Source organism: Mastomys coucha, unplaced genomic scaffold (assembly GCF_008632895.1).
Source record: "Mastomys coucha isolate ucsf_1 unplaced genomic scaffold, UCSF_Mcou_1 pScaffold23, whole genome shotgun sequence".
Classification (NCBI taxonomy): domain Eukaryota; kingdom Metazoa; phylum Chordata; class Mammalia; order Rodentia; family Muridae; genus Mastomys; species Mastomys coucha.
In genome coordinates, this window is record NW_022196906.1 from 3595281 (window position 1) to 3616787 (window position 21507).

The 21507-nt window shown below is 39.9% G+C and overlaps 1 protein-coding gene across 1 annotated transcript in view; it reads right to left on the reverse strand.

The window, feature by feature from the left end:
• Window positions 1-8758: 8758 nt before the first annotated feature.
• Window positions 8759-21507, reverse strand: part of Arhgap42 (Rho GTPase activating protein 42) — a 244151-nt gene continuing 231402 nt past the window's right edge. The window contains exons 21-24 of the mRNA XM_031344323.1: window positions 21180-21336; window positions 18898-18960; window positions 12357-12436; window positions 8759-11888 (exon numbers count right to left, since the gene is read on the reverse strand). Coding sequence (XP_031200183.1) covers window positions 11800-11888; window positions 12357-12436; window positions 18898-18960; window positions 21180-21336 — 389 coding nt within the window. The 3' untranslated portion in view covers window positions 8759-11799. The remainder of the gene's footprint in view (window positions 11889-12356; window positions 12437-18897; window positions 18961-21179; window positions 21337-21507) is intronic.

Sequence of the window (21507 nt, forward strand, 5' to 3'; positions counted from 1 at the left end):
TCTTAGCCAAATCCCCTGGTACAGTTAAGAAAAAGAGGCAGTCACTGGTCTGGTTCGCCTCTCATGGCCAGCATAAGAATTATTAGTAGGGTTCATGAGAACCAGGAGGGAAGGTTGCTTCCCATGCAATGTCCTCAACGTTTGACAACATACTGGTCTTAAGTAGCTCTGCAGTCTCCTTAAGGTTCTCCTGAAAAACTCCTCATCTGGCAGTAGGCTGCCCCTAAATGTCCTCAACTTTCTCCCTTATTCGCACTTTCCCCCAGGTCTACCTTTCCTAGCCCCACAAATGTCCCTTTGCCTTCTGTCTACGAGCTCTCCGTGTGCACCTGAAGCAGAGATATCCTTCAGAAAGTGAGTCTCTAAAACTAGGCACTGAGAGGTCATTTATCCTGTAGAGTGCACTGAAGGGGACCAGTGATGCTGTGGGCTATTTGCTTCCATGAGTAACACTTTAAAAAGATAGTCTCCTGTCAGTATGCATAAACATCCTTAGTATAAGCAAAACACATAATTGTGCTATGCCTTTGGATTTATTATTTTAACCACTGAACATTGATATAGGGGAAAACACAAGCAGAACAGAGATCTAGAATACATTGTATAGGTGAGTCATATCTCACAAACACAGACTCTCCTGTATCAGAGTTCTAGCTCTTCCTGACACAGGTAACACTAAGTAATTCTCAGCTGTTCTGGTACATGTAGCATTCCTTTAAGTGTGGAATGACCTAATAGATTGATAGGGAAGCGAGGCATGTTTTTTTCAGACTGGATGTAAAATAAACACTACTGCAGTATTTAGCCAAGTAAGTGTCTTTCCTCACAAAACAAACAAATTGTAGCTAGCTACTCTGGGTTGTGTGGTGATTTGTCTATGATTTTTCTTCTGTTAATTTCAGGATCACAAACTGGGTGCTCTGCCTTCAGTCTCTAACCTGCTTTCTAGGTATGACAAGGTGAAGGAGAATCATGGAGGAAAGGGCTAGTCCTTACTACAAGGAAAGCAGATTTTCCTAGAGATATGTCATTTATGTTTGCTGCTTGCATCCTATTGGTGAGGAAAGTATCCGGCAACTCTTATATTGCAAGGGAGGGCAGGAGATGTGGCTTTCAATTAGACCTACAGAATTTCTAAGATTAATTAAAGAAAAGAGCCCAGACAGTGGATAGATAATTCATCCTGCCTATGCTCACTGGATGTGGTTACATGGAACTTATAGGTTGGTAGACTCAAAAGTTGTAATGGTTAGATGTAATCCTGGCATGATTGTAGTGGAATCATTATAACCACAGTGAAGGGTGCCATGCACAGTCAAGAAGAAGACAAGACTCTGGATTTGTTCCTCCATCCAGCACATACTTGAGCTATATACTTACTTTGCAGCAGGACACAGTTTCTCATCACCTGTGAGATCAAATGTACTCATGACAAACTCAAGCTAAGCAGTCAATCACATATCTTTCCAAGTTCTACTCAAGACAGAGCAGGACCTGGGATGATACATGTGCAACTTCTCCTAGTCATGACTGCTGCTAGAATGATGAGATTGTAGGAATCCTAACGTAACCGTTGACATAAGAATTCAATTACATATAATAGAGAAGAGTTCTAAACAAATACATAAAACATCCAACTTTCTCTTTCATGTATCAAACCAATAGGCCACTTGTACCCAAAGATATGAAATAAAAATGTTATGAGATTGAGGGTGTGGCTCTATTATAAGGATCTCAAGCACAAACTGTAAATGATGACCTGTCACAATGGCAAAAGCTGGTAAATACTATTCTCCTCTCTGTAATTGTGTAAAGATCCGCAGTCCTATTTTGTTGCTTCCCCAATCTAAACTGGACTTACTGTTGTGACACAAATTTGATCCTTGTCTCATCAGCAAGCCCTTAAGATCTAACAAGGAAGTTGTATGTACGTTTCCCCATCAACTTGGTCATAGAGCCAAGAGGCTAGGTAATGTGAACTTTTATTTTCAGATTTTTTTGTCTTCTACTAAAAACAGAGGCTTCCATTTTGTGAGAAAAAGAGGAGGAGAGACCACAAGAGGTGGCAGTCCATTTCATCCATGTTTTCCAATTTCTTAGAGTATAGGCTTTTCTAGTAGGATCAGATGATGTTTTGGCCTTCCTCAGTTGCTGTTGTTATGTCTCCCTTTTTATTTCTGATTTTGTTAATTAGGATATTGTCTCTGTCTCCCCTAGTTATTCTGTCTAAGGATTTATCTATTTTGTTGATTGTCTCAAAGAACCAACTCTTGGTTTGGTTGATTCTTCGTACAGTTCTTTTTGTTTCCACTTAGTTGATTTAAGCCCAGAGTTTGATTATTTCCTGCTGCCTACTCCTCTTGGGTGTTTTTGCTTCTTTTTGTTCTAGAGCTTTCAGATGTCCTGTCAAACTGGTAGTGTATGCTCTCTCCAGTTTCTCTTTGGAGGCACTCAGAGCTATAATTTTTCCTCTTTTTTTTTTATTAGATGTTTTTTTTTTATTTACATGTCATATAATACCTCCTTTCCCAGGTTCCCCTTTGAAAAAGAGAAAAAAATGAAATAAAATAAGAAAACAAAAACAAAAGCAAACCAGTGTCCTCCCCCTGCTCACCACCCTACCCTCTCTTGCTTACTGGCCCTGGCTTTCCCCTACACTGGGGCATAAAACCTTCATAGGGCCAAGGGCCTCTCCTCCCATTGATGACAGACTTGGCCATCCTCTGCTATACATACGCTGGTAGAGCCATTAGTCCCACCATGTGTACACTTTAGTTGGTGATTTAGACCCTGGGAGCTTGGAGGGTACTAGTTAGTTCATATTGTTGTTTGTCCTAAGGGGCTGCAAGCCCTTCAGCTCCTTGGGTCCTTTCTCTAGTTCCTTCATTGGGGACCCTGTACTCGGCCCAATGGATGGCTACGAGCCTCTACTTCTGTATTAGTCGGGTACTGTCAGAGCCTCTCAAGAGACAGCTATATCAGGCTCCTGTCATCCAGCACTTGCTGGCATTCACAATAGTATCTGGTTTTGATGATTGAATATGGGAAGGATTCCCAGGAGGAACAGTCTCTGGGTTGTCCTTCCTTCAGTCTCTGCTCCATAGTTAGTCTCTGTAACTCCTTCCATGGTTTTTTTTCCTCCTTTTATGAAGGAATGAAGTATCCACATTTTGATCTTCCTTCTTCTTGAGTTTCTTGTGTTTTGTGGATTGTACTTTGTGTATTCCAATCTTCTGGGCTAATATCCATTTATCAGAGAGTACATACCATGTGTGTTCTTTTGTGATGGGTTACCTCACTCAGGATGATATTCTCCAGATCCATCCATTTACCTAAGAATTTCATAAATTCATTGTTTTTAATAGCTGAGTAGTACTCCATTGTGTAGATGTACCACATTTTCTGTATCCATTCCTCCGTTGAGGGACATCAGGGTTGTTTCCAGTTTCTGACTATTATAAGTAAGGCTGCTATGAACATAGTAGAGCATGTATCCTTATTACATGGTGGAGCATCTTCTGGGTATATGCCCAGGAGTGGTATAGCTGGGTCCTCTGGTAGTACTATGCCCAATTCGGAATGCTTTCATTGTGTCCCATACATTTTGGTGTATTGTGCTTTCATTTTCATTAAACTCTTAAAAGTCTTTAATGACTTTATATCTTCCCAGGCCAAGTTATCTTTCAGTAGAGCACTGTTCAGCTTCCATGTGTATGTGGGCTTTCTGGTGTTTGTGTTGCTATTGAAGACCAGCCTTAGTCCATGGTGATCTGATAGGATGCATAGGATTATGTCAATCTTCTTATATCTGTTGAGGCCTGTTTTGTGACCAATTCTATGGTCAATTTTGGAGAATGTACCATGAGCTGCTGAGAAGATATATTCTTTTGCTTTAAGATAAAATGTTCTACAGCTATATGTTAGATCCATTAGGTCCATTACTTCTGTTAGTTTCACTGTGTCTCTGTTTAGTTTGTTTTCCATGATCTGTCCATTGCTGAGAGTGGGCTGTTGAAGTCTGTCAATATTATTGTGTGCAGTGCAATGTGTGCTTTGAGCTTTAGTAAAGTTTCTTTTATGAATGTGGGTATCTTTGGAGCATATATATTCAGGATTGAGAGTTCTTCTTGGTAGATTTTTCCTTTGATGGGTATGAAGTGTCCTTCTTTATCTTATATGATGACTTTTAGTTGAAGTTTTTTGTTGAAGTTTGATTTTATCTGATATTAGAATGGCTACTCTAGCTTCTTTCCTGGGAAAATTGTTTTCCAGCCCTTTACTCTCAGGTAGTGTTTGTCTTTAACACTGAGGTGTGTTTCCTGTATGCAGCAAAATGCTGGGTCGTGTTTACGTATCTAGTCTGTTAGTTTTTGTCTTTTTATTGGAGAATTGTGTCCACTGATGTTAAGAGATATTAAGGAATAGTGATTGTTACTTTCTGTTATTTTTGATGTTATTTTTATGTTTGTGTGGCTATCTTCTTTTGGGTTTGTCGAAAGAAGATTACTTTCTTTCTGTTTCTAGGGTGTAGTTTCCTGATGTTTTCCATCTATTATCCTTTGTAGGGCTATTTTTGTAGAAAGATATTGTATACATTTGTTTTTGTCATGGAATATTTTGGTTTCACTATCTATGGTAATTGAGAGTTTTGCTGAGTATAGTATGCTGGGCTGGCATTTGTGTTCTCGTAGGGTCTGTATGACATCTGCCCAGGATCTTCTAGCTTTCATAGTCTCTGGTAAGAAGTCTGGTGTAATTCTGATTGGTCTGCCTTTATATGTTACTTAATCTTTTTCCCTTACTGCTTTTAATATTCTTCCTTTGTTTTGTGAATTTGGTTCTTTTCTGGTCTAATCTATTTGGAGTTGTGTAGGCTTCTTGTATGTTTATATGCATCTCTTTCTTTAAGTTAGGGAAATTTTCTTCTATAATTTTGTTGAACATATTTACTGGCTCTTTAAGTAAAGAATCTTCCCTCTCTTCTATACCTATTATCCTTAGGTATGTTCTTCTAATTGGGTCCTGGATTTCCTGCATGTTTTAGGTTAGAAGTTTTTTGCATTTTGCATTTTCTTCTACTGTTGTGTCAATGTTTTCTATGATATCTTCTGCATCTTAGATTCTCTCTTCTAACTCTTGTATTCTACTAGTGATGCTTGCATCTATGACTCATGATCTCTTTCCTAGATTTTCTATCCCCAGGCTTGTTTTCCTTTGTGATTTCTTTTTTATTTCTATTTTCATTTTTAGATCCTGGATGGTTTTGTTCAACTCCTTCACCTGTTTGGTTATGTTTTCCTGTAATTATTTAAGGGTTTTTTAGTGTTTTCCCTTTAAAGGCTTCTGCCTTTTTACCTGTGTTCTCCTGTATTTCTTTAATGGAGTTATATATGTCTGTCTTAAAGTCCTCTATTATCATCATGAGATGTGATATTAAATCAGTGTCTTGCTTTTTTGGTGTGTTGGAGTTTCCAGGACTCGCTTTGGTGGGAGAACTGGTTTCTGATGATGCCAACTAGTCTTGGTTTCTGTTGCTTATACTCTTGCCCTTGCCTCTCACCATTTGGGTTTTCATTGGTTTAAGCTGATCTTGCTATCTCTGACTGTGGTTTTTCCCTCCTGAAATCCTGTGTGTCAGTACTCCTGACCAGTTCTGTTTGGGAGGAATTTGGGTATGGAGAGCTGTGGCACAGGGTCAGCTCTGGGGTGCAGTTGGAAAGTGGAGGAATCCTATCTCCCACTGATCCTTGGTTCCTGTGCCTGGTACCTGTGGTACCTGTGGTCTGGGCGGGTACCTTTTGGGCCAGTAATTTGAGCAGAAGTGGTGTTCTTACCTGTGCTTACTGTTGTTTTTGCACTCTTGGGAGACCAGCTCTTCCCTAGTGGTATTTGGGTATGGAGCACTGTGGTACAGGGTCAACTCTGTGCACAGACGGAAACCGGAAGAATCATGTCCCAGGTTGCTCCCACTTTTAATTTCTATTACTCCATAACCAGCCACACTGAGTTTATTACAATAATTTATTATGTTTTGTGACTTTGCCAGGAACTTGATCAACTTGACTGAGCAGATTTACAAATCTCACTCAGGTGAGTCCATCAGGGGTGACCCCTGAACTGAACTGAAAGGTTTAAGAATTCCATTGTTCTAACACTTAGCTGTCCCTCTACAAGACATTGATGCTGGGATTATAACTCAGTTCCCTGGAAGATCAGTATGCACTCTCAATCTCGAGCCATCCCTCCAGTCATACAGGGATATTTCTTCCATAGTACACTGTTGAATGCTTTCAAAGATGAGGTATCTTTAAAAAAATCCAGACACAGGCTGTTATTGTTACCCTGGCCCATTTCTGATTTCTCCTCAGATATGTGAATTATTATGACTATGAGAAATATTCTCCTAACCTCTCTAGTTTAAAAAGAGAAGGTCACCAAGTATTCATAACATTTCCTACTTAACTAAACACCAAACTGACAGAAAATCTTGGTCTTCCTCAACATCAAATCCAGAATGCTTTCCAATGGAGAGTGCAAAGACCAAGTTAGAATGTGCTTATATATAGCTTATTTTTAAAGTCACTGTGACACAGTATAAGCGTACAGCAAAGCTATTGTGTCAACTTAGATTAGGAAAACATGAGTGCAGACAAATACAGAAACACTACAAAACAAGCAAAAAAAAGTCAGCATGTAGTTTATTGATTATAATTTTCACCATATTTATTACTTAATTCTTCATGTTAATGGCTACAAAGGAGCTCCTTGTTTGGTGCCTAAATATCTGACTTTTACATAAACAATTGCACCTCAAACTTGAAACACTACATAAATGGATTATGAATGAAGACATAGATATCTTCCTTGTTAGACTCCTTGTTCATAATGGCATATGTGGTACTGTGGGTTTTAAGCATGGAATACGAACACTCAATGCTTCAGATCCAGCAAAGTACATGACATTTTCCTCAATAAATAGGTGGCAGAGGACATACTAGAGCACACAAAACCTCTACCATGTTCTGGCACAGAGAGTAGTGCCCAGTCTTCATGAGAGGTAAGTGGATTCAGCCATAGCCTTCATATCAACCATAGGAGAGCACAGACAATGGAGGCACCAGGGTGAGATAGCCAATGGCAAGAACACCACCATCTAACTGAGGTGTCCTGGTACACTCAGCTACAACTCCCTCCCATACTTCATTTCCTCAAGTAGACCTCCTCATGAACATCCTGAATTATGAAAAATGCTTCTTGCTTGTTGTGCTTGCTCAGTAAGCACAAAGACTCGATTTCTCCCTATGACCCTAAGAAATGCCCGCCTACAAGCAGTCTTTCTATCATGAATAGAGAAGAATGACATCGTTCCCTGCCAGGCCCCTTACCCATAGGGATGTTTATAAACACTGTACAAATACTGATCTGTTTCCTACCAAGTGCTTTCTAGTGAGTGTTGTCAATATTCCCACTGTGGTTTCTTAAAAAGATGGATACAACTGTCTTAACATTTTTTTTTTAAAGTATCACTCAAGTGTTCAATCCACTGTGTTATACATAAGTCTGTTTTTCCAAAAGCTACTACTACTCAAAGCAAGAAGTTAGTGGTAACGATGGATGAACATGCCAAATGTGGTCAGGAAGTTGATAAATGCGTGTTATTAACTGAATCAACAATATAGAGGCTGGCTGGATTCATACTATTCAGAAATGCTAATCTCATTTTTTTTGAAGTGTTTTGATTTTGGAAAGCAAAAGAAAAACAAAGGAAGTGAAATTTGATCCTTGGAGGACATTTTGATGAAGAGGGAAGTAATTTCTGGATGCTAGTCAAACCTCTGTTTTTGTCTTTATTGAGAGATGATTTTAAAAGTCTCACACAGTGACATGAGGTCATGATAAGAGCTATAAGTAAGAAATGTATTGGGAAGTGAAAAGACAAATTCTGTTCCTAAGGTGGTGTGCTTCTGGTATTAGTTGATTGGACAATAAACCCTATTGAGCTCTAGCTGCTAAGGCACCCTTAGCACAAACATGGTACTGAGGAAAGCATCTCATCCACAAACCTGAAACCTATAGTATTTTGAGCACTTGTGCGATTCTACAACTGGAAAATTCCAGTCTGTGAAACTTGCCTCTGTATATATTAAAAATACTGCTTGAAAGGACTTTTAAGCTATGTATAGCAAATATATGAACCAGAAAGGAATTTCTTGGTTTGAGCTCAGTCTCATCCCTGCAATCACTGCATGTTTTAGAATATCTGTTAGAACATAAGGTATCTTATTTATCCACAATATTCCACAGTCTAAAAGACTCAGGCCTTTCTAGATAAAGCATGCTCAGGATGCGCTACCAATTGACTTTCTGACCTGAGGTCTGAGCAAATTTTCTAATTAGCCTCTGTGGAAGAGAAGGATGTGAGGTTGGGAGAGAATTTAGCAGCATGGAATCTTCACAGAAGCACAGAGAGCTTTCATATATTCTTGGCCTAGCTCATACTCTGAAGGCAGGCACCGTATGGAAGGGTAACTACAAAAGAGAAAATGGAGAAAGTCTCATGTATTTTTATTGTGACTACTTAGGGTCTCAGTAGTTAGGGATTAGCAGAAATATAAAGTAAATCTTTCATCTCTTTAACCCACCATCTCTTTGACAAAGTCTTTCAGCAATGGGGCTATTGGTAAATATTTCAGGCCTGCCTATAACACAATGAACCACATCAGTAAGCAAGGAGAAAATGCTCCTTCACACTTCACAGACACTGGTGAGATTGAAAGTTTATTTTACTTTTCAGATACTGCCACACAATACATATGGAAAATTGCTCAGTTGAATGACTAACTTGTATGAACTAAATGGAGTTGGATGGCAGCATAGGCCAAGAGTCACCTGTCAAATACATCAATGTTTCAAACCCAAAGGTATTGGCACAGAACACCCAAGGGAATTACATCAACCTCCGAAGCCATCCTCACATTGATCAAACTATAGGCATTTATTTGGGTGCATACTGTAGCTTTCAGAGTGTGGATATGACAGTTCTAACACATCCCACTGTCTGTGAGCAGGTAAGCTTCTTCATCTCATCAACATTATCACAGTTTGGGACATGACTCTTCCATCACCGGCCACGCTCTCCTGCCCAACACACCTTCCGTGCACTCCCGAGCACACATCTTCATTTTTGTAGTGCTCCTGCATGCTTCATCTATAGGATACTTACTTCAGGAGAAAAACACCCTTAGCCTCTCTCCCATATATCATCATGGTTTCCTTTCATATATAATTAACATGAAGAAAAAAATTCTAAAAGGTTATAATTGCAAGCACAAGTGCAACATGAACCAGCATGTTTCTGTCTTGTTTCAGGGAAGGGACTTTAATCAACAATAACACAGAGTAGATCTCACCATCAGAAAGCAGAGCTAGATTTCATACCCATGTCCTACTAAGCTCTAAGTCCCCAGTAAGCATCAGTTGGTTTAGCTCACAGACAACGGGCAGGCAGGGATGCTCAGGTCTACTCTAAAATAAAAGGAAAAGTTGGGATTTCTTTGTGCAGCAGCTGTGGAGAAAGACATTGGATCTTTACTGTCAAGTTGGTCTTTGAGCGCAAACCAGCTTCTTCCCTTCAGATGTCCAGATCTAACTGGATGCAAGAGGTTGATGACAAAGGGCTTCAACAGAAAGCCCTGTAGATAGGCTACTGGTGCATTATCAAAGCTGCCTTTTGTTCCATAAAATGGTTACCAAAGACAGCAATGTGACTAGTACACTAAAAGCCACCATGCTCCACCTTGACCAAGGGGGGTAGCAATACCTCTCTGCAATGCACAAGGACTACAATCAGGAGGAAAGAAAAAGAAAGAGCCAAACCTCCATCATTTTCCTCTCAGGTCATAGTCTTTATGAGATGCTTTCCACCCATTGCCTTCAGTTCACTGGTGTTATTTCTGCATGCATTTGTCCCTCAACTGTTACTCTCTACTTGTTAATTCTAATCCATTATCTTATTTCAGTTAAAAGCATAGATTCACTGATGTACAGCATTTTGTATATACTCTAATTGTTTTCTCTAAAAATTCTGATGTAAATGCAGAATGAACTGAAACTATAGGCTCTTTAGACATTTGAGTGTCTATGAACTAGAGAACACACTGAAGACATCAGTTAGATAACAAGGCCATGTGAAGATTCTCTGGTGAAACCACATTTTAGGCTATGGGGAAGAAAAGCTTTTTGTGATTGTAGATATTCATAGGAATTTTATGCTGGAATTATTGAAATAGTTTATAGTAAAAGAAGTGGCTGATATAGAGCCCTTTGTTGATAGTATAATAATGGAGAGTAAATACCTCTCTGCTGTATGACTGTTATAATCCAGTGGAATTCATAGGAAAGGCTATGGCTAAATGCCATAGAAGAAAACCTTGTAAATCCCATTCCTGTTAACTATGATGTCTTGCTTTTAAACTCTGTGGTCTGGTGCTACAGAGATGGCTCAGTGGTTAGAAGCACTTGCTGCTCTTCCAGATGACCCCATTTGAAGTCCCATTAGTATTCTGTACTCTCTGTAACTCCAGTTCAAAACTATCCACCTCCCTTTTCTGACCTTCATGTACAAAAGGCATACCTGTAGTACACATACACACATGTGGACAAAATATTCATATAAATAAATAAATCTTTTTTTAAAAAAACAGACTTTGTGGTCTAAGAATCGAGTGGTTTGGTGTTTGTTTCCTATTTCCACTCAGAAAGGTTTAGAAGGCACAGTTTCCCAACTCAGATTTGCAAACAATGCCTTTATTATTTATACAATAGCACCTGAGGCCCAAGCTTCCCTATCAGTAAAATAGTTGGGGGCATTTCAAGTGGGCTACATGCTACACCAAACCTTTACAGTTCACCCACAATAGTCACTACAATGTGACGATACTGACAGGAAGCAAAAGATATGCACATGTGATTTATTAACACGTGTGATTTAATGGAATTTTTATAAACGTCCCAAGATAGGTTTACATGACGTCTAAAGGAAGGGTTGTTTATCTGTGCTTCACAAGTCAAATCCAGCCTGCAACAAATGATTCACTTCCAGGCTTTATAGACTTGTTTCTCTGACTTTTGCTCGGAAGCCAGAGAAGCCATCTACTATTCTGGATGGACTGCTTATGGAAGAATCAGTGTTTGACTTATACTCTGCTTATGTTACAGACTTCATATACATTATTGCTTTCAAATACTATCATTGTAGAAAACAAATAAAATAGAGTTATGATAAAACAAAGACTGATTTTCTTGAAATGTTTAGGACCAGCAAAATAATCACACATAAAAACAGTATACTAAAAAAAACAAAAATAATAACTGAACAATTTAAATTACATTTTAAAGTAATGATTTCAAGGTTCCCCAGAGACTATCAGGCAAAAAGGAACAGATCTTAACATGGGTACAGCAGATTTCTGACTTCCAAATTTTGAGTATGCAGAACTGAGCTCAGGACCTAAGATTTCTGCAACTGCTAGAGAAAGCAGACTCTGTTGAAAATCACTTCTTATCCAAAAAAAGCAGGCATTTTTTTAAAAGTAAGAAAACAGCCAAAAGAACGGCTATGATGCAAATATTTGTGTTTCTCTTTCCATCATGGGAGCTACATAGTCTGCTGGTGAAAAACTTGAGACACATAGATGTTTCTTTTAGTGGCTGGTCCCTCATATCTGTGTCAGATAAAATTATAGCACTTATTATGTGTTACCATGGATACCATGAAGATACTGCCATCCACTAATACTATTAGAGGAAGACAACGTAGTTTTCAGGGACTAGTCCTGTTCTGCCTTCATAAGTTGCCTTTAGCCACCCTGGCTCCACCGATGGGTGTACTGGTCAAAGAAAGAAACAAATAAATGTTACTCCGATGACACTAGCTTCAAATAATTACTGCAAATCAGCTAAGAATTTATGCACTCATGTTAATATTGCCTCTCTAAAGTTGGAAGGTTCTTTGGACATACACAATCAATTAAACAAACTATATTTATCTAAAATAGCCCCCTTCTGTATGTTTTTGTAAACACAATATATTTTCCAGGCTCGCTTTGTAAGACTCATTATGTAGCTCTGGCTGTCCTCAAACTAGTGGTCCTCCTTGTCAACTTCAGGAGTGCACTACCCTGTCTGTCTTGTGAGTACAGGCTCCTGTGATGGAGGCTGGGATCTAGAAAGATGTGTTCACCGAGTCAGATCAGAGACCTTGGGTTTGGGATGGAATTGGAACCCTGTCTAACTGTGCTACTGTTCCTTTATACTCCTCCAAATGAGTCACTTAAGTAAATGACAGAGATACTCACCATTGGAAAAGATGGCCCCCTGGGGGAAGGACAGCTCATGGCTGTGCTCTGCTTTGCAGGAGTACATGGCTTTGGCTTGGCTGAAAGATCAAAGCAGTTTATAAAAAAAAACATTCAATACAAATATAACTAAAACTACTTTTTAAAACTAATTTATTTATTTACTCTATATCATAAGAACAGCTTCCCCTCCCTCCCTCCTCTCAGTCCCTCCCTCTCACCTTACCCTTCCTCGGACCTCTTGTCTCAGAAAAGGGGAGGGCATTCTTGATATTCAATCTGGCATATCAAGTTGCTAAAACTACTCTTAATTAATGTTAACATAAAGACAAGTACAAACAGGCCCACATCAATGTATTCTTCACAAACTGTGTGATCCTGTTGTGACAAGATCACACCCTGTGCATCACTGACACATTGCAAACTCTTCTTGTGTTTCTACACAACACATCCTAAAGAGGCAACACAACTGGTAACCAACAGCATGGGCTGGTTTTAAATATGCTGTGATCTGGCTGAGCAGTGGTGGTTGCATGCCTTTATTTCCAGCATCTGGGAGATCAAGGCCAGCATGGACTACAGAGCAGTTCCCCAACAGCCAGAGCTACAAAGAAAATCCCAGTCTTGAAAAATGACAACAACAAAAATGTACTGTGGTTTGTTAGAAAGCTGCTGATCACACTTCTTTTGCTGTGGTTTTGTTTTTGCTTTTGTTTCAGTTTTGGTTCTTTCCCCCAGTTTAATTTTCAGGTTACCTTATACTCAGAAGATACAGTAAATATGTTGAGTATGTGTGATATTAGAAGAGTAACAGTGGGGGTTGCTGATGAACAGCCAGCATCTGTCACCTCATTGGGTGATGATGGACGCCAGTGGATGCCTTGCAACCCAAAAAGGTATTCATATCGCCTCTTAAAAGCAACAACAGCAAACTTCTACAGCCAGCACCAAATGTGCAGGCAGAGCCTCTGTCTTAAGATCAGCTAGAATTTGGGGCTTTTGTAGGAAATCTGGTTTAGATACACCAGAGTCAACACTAAAGCTCCATCAACCAAGGCTGGTCAGAGAGGAAGTCACCAGATAAGTCCCCTCTCCTCTGCCACATTCAGTCATATCCCAAAAGACTTGCCACACCCCTGACTCCACCCTCCATGTCTTCTACCAGCAACGCCCAAGACAAGGACATTTCTGGCTTTATTAACATGATAGCTTCCCTGGCACCCTACAACCTCTCAGCTTCCCATTCTGGTTACCTACTATCCCTATTATCTCCAGAGCAAGCAGAAGGAAATCACACAATCATCAGAACCTTCAACGGTGTTCTAGCGATCTTGACATTCTTTTTAACTTCTACTACTGCAGGTCAGGCTTTCTTCCCAACACTCTCCATTGATCTTTGCCTGGTTCAAAAGTGAAAACACTTTCCCAAGACGACTGCAGCTCTCCCTTTTTCATTCTCTAAGCTCTGGCACCTCCCTGTATGCAGAGCCACTACTTGCTACAGGTTTCTCTGCTCCATAGAACCCCATGCTTTCTTCTCCCAGCACCTGTTTGCAACACTCTCACCATATCCTCAGATGCTCAGCATCCTTCTCTTCCTACCTATTACTTGTATTCTCCAAGCATGTGTCAATGTTGATCACATCCCTGAAAAGTCCTACTGACAACTTTTGGGTCCTCCTGAGTCTCAACCATTCCACCAAGCATGGTCAACTCTCCCTTCCTCAGTTTCTGAAAAGCCACTTGAGTGATTTGTGTACATCTTTATGGATTTTTGTGGCAGCCTGAATCCACATGGTTCTTAGAGGTGAAGCTGTTTTTTAGTTTGTTTGTTTGTTTGTTGTTTGGCTCAAGCCCATCCACTAAAATGATGTCTTGACATTCCCTACTTCCACTCACTCTGTCAGCTCGCAGTGCCCACAACAGGAGTCTCTCTGAGCTCCTTAGAAGGAACACCAAGCAGGTATGGGGGAGATCAGTCAGGGAAAGAGTCTCATGTGGAATTCAGTTTCACTCAACAAAACAATAAGATACCAGAAGAGTCTGATGTGTTTCAAATTCAGAAACACAATCATTAGAAACTTGAATATGTCATACATCTAACTTCAATAATCACAATAATAGTTATAATTGAAGTAGAGACAGCCTCCAAGGGATCAGCCATATATTTCAGAAATGTTGTATATATTCACAGCCATTTTGGTAAGTGCAGAATTATGAGCTTCATTTTAGATAGAAAACATAAACATCAATGAATTTATGAAACTCTTAGGGAAAAGGGTGGATCTGGAGAATATCATCCTGAGTGAGATAACCCAATCACAAAAGAACACACATAGTATGCACTCACAGATAAGTGGATATTAGCCCAGAAGATTGGAATACACAAAGTACAACCCACTAACCACAAGAAACTCAAGAAGAAGGAAGACCAAAGTGTGAATACTTTGTTCCTTCTTAAAAGGGGGAACAAAATATCCATGGAAAGAATTACAGAGACAAAGTGTGGAGCAGAGACTGAAGGAAGGACAATCCAGAGACTGCTCCACCTGGGAATCCTTCCCATATTCAATCATCAAATCCAGACAATATTGTGGATGCCAGCAAGTGCTGGATGACAGGAGCCTGATATAGCTGTCTTCTGAGAGGTTCTGACAGTACCTGACTAATACAGATGTAGAGACTCATAGTCATTCATTGGACTGAGTACAGGGTTTCCAATAAAGGAGCTAGAGAAAGAACCCAAGGAGCTGAAGGGTTTGCAGCCCCTTAGGATGAAAAACAATATGAACTAACTAGTACACTTAGAACTAAGTCCCAGGGACTAAACCACCAAACAAAAAGTACACATGGTAGGACTAATGGCTCCAGCAGCTTATGTAGCAGAGTATGGCCTAGTAGGTCATCAGTGGGAGGAGAGGCCCTTGGCTCTGTGAAGGTTCTGTGCCCCAGTATAGGGGAATGCCAGGGCCAGGAAGTGGGAGAGGGTGGGGTGTTGAACAGGGGGAGGGGGGAGGGAACAGGGTTTTATTTTGTTTTTGTTTGTTTTTGAATTTTATATCATTTTTTCCAGAGGGGAAACTAGAAAAGGAGATATCATATGACATGTAAATAAAGAAAATATCTAATAAAAATAAATAAATAAATAAATAAAAACATAAACATCTAAAATGTGTAACTGTGCAACACTACAAATGGTGGCTCAAAAGTTTGAATGAAGGTCCATCTGACCCTGAGAGTGATGTATGGTCCACAGTGTATATGTCTCAGTAAATATTAAGAACACAGTCCATAGGTATTTGGATTGTTTGATGAAGGTAACCTAGACATCTCTGCTGAAGCCTGTTTGAAGTTGATTTCAGCTTTAGAAGGTACGGAATTATTACAAATGCATAGGCTGTTTATTAAAAGTGTGCCTTCATCATAGGACAGTCTTCTGAGACTTCACTAGCAGCTTGCTTTGCTAATGCTCATGGATTATCTTTAAAACTATAGTACTTGCCTCCTTAAGGCTCTTCCTCAAACGTGTATTCAACCAATCACAGTAAAGTATTCAGAAAAAATAATAATGTATCTCACTTGAAAACATACAGATCTTTTTCATGTGAACATTTCCTAGTCAAGACAGATATAATATCTGTTTACAAAGCATGTATACATTAGGTATTTTAAATATTATAGTGATGGCTATATCAAGGCAGATACAAGTAAGTATTATGCAAATGCTATGCATGGTGTATGAAACGCCAAATAGCCATGAATTTTGTGCATTGCAGAAAAGGTCTCAGAACCAATTTTTTAATGGAAAGAGAAGAGGCTTGCTGTTCAGGTTTTACTTAACATGAAGACTACTTAGCGCTTCATAATAGAAAGGCTCCACCTAGTGGAGCAATTCCACTATTGGCTCTTAACCTTCCTAATGCTTCGATACAATTCATGCTGTGGGGAGCCCCCAACCATAAAATTATTTCATTGCTATTTCATAGCTTCAATTTTGCTACTGTTATGAAGCATAATGTGAATATCTGATATACGGAATATCTGATATGTGACCCCTGTTAAAGTAGTTACAATTCACAGATTGAGAGCCTCTGCAGGATAGACAGGCAGAAGTACAAGGTTAAGTCTCTACACTGAGGCAACAACAACCTCAAAGAAATGGAAATTATGTTTGTTGGGGCATGGTGTCTCAGTATCCTGTGCCTTCTCTGGAAGGAAGCATACCTAGACTGGTATGTGTGAGCATTCTGGCATGGACTTCATACAGTGCAGCATTCATCCTACAAAAGTAGCAGTATGATTGCACATAGGAATTCAAACTAGACAAACCGAAAACCAACATGCAAACTGTACTTCATGCTTTGGCCAAGTAGGTCATTGTTATCCCTAATAACTAGCATGTGCCTATAACCATCCAGGCAGAAAGTATCCTCAGGGGAACACTTGTGTTCCCTTTGGTTGTCAGACTATTGAAACAATGGGGCCCCCAAGGACCTGGAATTCCTCCAGGCAACAGTGGAAAAAGCAGAAGCCTGGTATCCCCAGAGGGGCCCTTCTCCTCCTGGGAGAGATTTTACACACTTCTGACAACTTAGCAGACCACCTTGTAAGAGACAGTCAAAGATGGGGCAGGTCATTCCTTGACAAAGACTTCTTTGTTATACATATATATCTCTTGCCCTCTCTTTAAACACAAATCTTTTATCACACCCCAAAGAAGGGTCTTGTTGGGGGATGTCATCAGGCTTCTTTGTTTGTTCCTTTTCCCGAATGAGTCCACATTGAATAAATCTTATATTTCTGCTTTTCTCTTTTATCACACCCCAAAGAAGGGTCTTGTTGGGGGATGTCATCAAGCCTCTTTGTTCCTCTTCCCGAATGTTCCTCTTCCCGAATTAAATATAAATCTTATATTTCTGGTTTTCTCTTTTACCTGTCTCTTTAATTAGCCTACTGAGAACAGGTAGACAGGCCTGGCTTATTTTGTTAAAGCTCTATGGAATGACTTGCAAGAGCATGAGCTTTGACTCTCACAGAGCGGATGATGTCATAGGATTGGGTGTGCTTAAGACAGGCTTGCCAGGAAGTTCACATATTTTTGTAAAATTGACAAAAAAGAAAAAAAAACAATAAACAACAGCATGAGTATAATATAATCAAAAATCAAAAATTAACACCAAGAAGCTTTGGTTAAGTAACTTCCAGAAGACATATACACATATACATACACATACACATACACACACATATACACAGCAACTATCCAGTTGTGGAAGCTCAGAAATGCCCCAGTATATTTGAAAGGATCATAGGGTGAGGCAGGTTTATCCTATAAGTAAGCTCATTTATATGCTTATATAGAATACCTCCTCTAATGAGAAAACTTTGGGAAAGTGGCCACTTTCTAGCAATTCCATTATTCAAATTTAAACCAAAGTTCTCTGCAGATTAGAGGAACTTGGAGAGAATGAGGAAACTGAAACTTGAGACAGAAGCTGCAAGGAGAGATCCACAAGGCTGGAAACAGAGCCAAGTACCATCCAGAGGAAACAGAGGCTCACTGGCTAGTTAGCGCTGCAATAGTGTGCTACCATCCAGAGGGAACAGAGGCTCACTGGCTAGTTAGCGCTGCAATAGTGTGCTACCATCCAGAAGGAACAGAGGCTCACTGGCTAGTTAGCGCTGCAATAGTGTGCTACCATCCAGAAGAAACAGAGGCTCACTGGCTAGTTAGCGCTGCAATAGTGTGCTACCATCCAGAAGGAACAGAGGCTCACTGGCTAGTTAGCGCTGCAATAGTGTGCTACCATCCAGAGGAAACAGAGGCTCACTGGCTAGTTAGCGCTCCAATAGTGTGCTACCATCCAGAAGGAACAGAGGCTCACTGGCTAGTTAGCGCTGCAATAGTGTGCTACATTATGTAGCAATTTATGGATGATTCTTTCCATAAATAACTTTATGAGAGAGGCAATAACTTTCAAAAGTCAAAAGTATGTTTTTGATCATTGATCCAAAAATTACTATCATTAGACATGTCCTGAGACAAGTTACAGTGATTTCCATTCTTAGAAAATTTGTTTACAATCCTTCTTTAGGACAAGAGTGGGAGCAGGGCCTCATGTATTCCAGGCTGGCCTGAAACTTGTCATGTAGCCAAGAATGATGCTCAACTTCTGATCCTCATGACTTCACCTCCTGTTCCCTAGGATTATAGGTGCTCACTACCACATCTCGTTTACGGTGGGCTGGAGAGCAAATCAGGGCCTGTGTATGGCAGGCAAGCACTCCTCAACTGAGTTACAGTCCAGCTAGGATTCTTTCCCCAGCATTTTATAGGAAAGGAATCATGGGAACAATCTGATACAATGCTGTTTGCAGACATAGTCTTCCTGGTAAAGACCACTGGACACTGGCTTATTTCATTTTCTGAAAAACTGAGGTCACGCCTGTCACAAATTGTGTTGTATCAGTACAATGCACTGCTCCCTCCAAGCCCCTGCTATTTTATTTAGTTAATGTGTAAATGCTTTTGAGAACATACCGTCCAGAAGAAACTGGCTTGAGTGACCCAGCATTTTCAAATAGTTGAGCCTTTGCTGCCACTCTGAAAAACATTTTTAAATGTATTGAGTAATATTTTAAAAACAATATTTAGAGAATTACAATATTTTCATATTTTATGAAGTCCATCAGAAAAGGCATTCTGTTCAATGGGATATTCAGGACTATTGTGCAAACAAAACAAAACACTTATGAACTGTCATCCAAAATGGAACCACAGTGGAACTGCTTTCTTCTTTGATGGGAAAGAGTCCTAGCTGCAGCTTGTGGCTCACAGAGCCTGAGACTGTAATAGACCTACATCTTGTTCCCTGGGCTCTTACTGTCCTCATCCTTTTTCCTTCTGAAAACAGAGGTCGCAGTAGAGAGAACCTTCTCTCCAACTTGTCTCCCAGCAGAAAGCATGCTACTGGCTTCTATGAACCAGCAAGGAAGAATCACAGTTGACATGACGAGAGGGGCTGTTGTCCTTTCTAACTGCAGAGGAAGATCACTTCTTGTGTTTGCTATAAGGCAAAACGTATAAAAAACTCTGAAAATTGTACTAAATGAATGTGTTGATTTGTATCTTGATTAGTCACAGAGTGTGTGTGTGGAGAGTGGGGAGGTCAAGATGGAGCTACTGGCTACAGTACTGGCTACAGAACAACGGGAGCAAGTGCACTTAAAACATACTTGATAAATTCACACACAGAAATTTGAATTTCATGAAGGAGGCTCTAAATTTGCCTTTAAATAACCTTCTTTGTAATCATTCTAATTAAGTCATTAAATTATTATTAATTAAATAACTTTTTGCATGCTTGGAGAGGTCATAGAACTACTTTTAGAAGCTAGTTCTCCTCTTCCACAATATATGCCTTGGGGTGAAATTCAAGTCCTTAAAGCTTGGTGGCAAGCCCCTCTATCCACTGAACAATCTCACTGGTCCCAACCTTTAATTAGTACTCTTCACAGAACTGTAACAGATAATTCTAAGGACCACTTTCCATCTAACTCAGAAGAACCCCCCACCAAAAGACCCCAGAAGGTGTTCTGTCTCCTAAAGGATAAAGTATATATTCTATCTTCTTCCCTGACAATTCATCTAAATTTTAATTTCTCTTAATAGCTTTAACTGAACACCAAGAAAACAGACTTGCAAATAAATTCATCTAGCTGGACTTCTGGAGACTGGCAGGGGATGCTGACACACTCCACAACTAAAGATGCAGAAAGACAATTATGGGCAGAACGATTTATGAGCCCGTTCCTATGGAGATGAGCTTAGAGAGTACAATGCCTTACTAAACCTTCAACAAATAATGAAAATGTCAGGAAGACTCTTATATGACAGATGAACACTGCATAGGGAACTTGACAGTCAGGGAACTCAGGGCACTTAAACATTTAGACATCTGTTCTGGTCTATGAAGAAGGCTTCCCTCATATTGCCAATCTTGATGACAACGAGACTACAGACCTTTAGGGGAGACCATACATGTGAAAACATCCAGTGAGGGCTCACAGACACCGGAAATGCTCAGCATCTGCTAGCAACACGGAAGCAGAGCTTCCTGGTTGGGTTTTAATAACCTGGTTCTTCAGGATCTTATTCATCCCTCTTTATCCTTTTCTGCTTCCATTTATGTGCTATGTTCTACAAGCTTTATTCTCTGGGCACTGTGCTAATGAGAACTGCCCTCTTCTGATTGCCTTTGTGACCCTGTCTCTCAACTTGTGAAGACAGAAACCCCTCACATGTCAGTAACAAATCATATTGAGGGAGCTCAAAGTTTTAATAGAAAGGTTTCTAGCAGGATGCCAGGGCAGGGAGGTGGGAGTGGGTGGATGAGCACCATCATAGAAGCAAGGGGAGGGAAGATAAGATAGGGGGTTTCCAGAGGAGAAATTTGGAAAGGGGATAACATTTGAAACATAAATAAATAAAATATCCAATAAAAAAGAAAGGTTCCTAGCTTTCAATGCCATAACCACTTTAACACATATATATGTGTTACATATATGTATATGTATGTATATTCTACATTAAGTCATGACTCTGAATGTAGACTAGCCTTTGAAACAATAACCCATGAGATTAGTGATACCCTAAGCCTACAGTAACTTTTACATTCCTTATTGAAGTAGACAGAGTCTTACAGAAGTTACCAGATCTATAGATGAACCATTTGACTATAGGACCCCCAAATTCTGTTAGTACAGAATCAACCCCTCTATGCCATTATGAGACACAGTGAATATGAACTCATTCTAACTCACACTGAGCCAGGCCGCTGGTAGCCATTGCTGGAGGCATTGTCTAGCCTTAATCTCCTGCACATTTTTGGAGGCAGCTCTGGGTTTGGAGTGGCTTTGGGTGACTCTTTGGAGCCTATAGAAGTTAAGCTTTGAATGGATCCACTGTAGCTCTTGTTTCCTACAAAGAAAGCCCAAGAAAACAGGCAAGGTGCTATTAGCCAAAATAATAGCAAAAACACAGCACAGTACATAACAAAAGGCAGCTTTTTCCTCAAGAAACAGGAAGGTACAGAATGTACTTTGGGTACAGCGGCCCATCACTTAGGGAGATCAAAATCTACAGCAATTA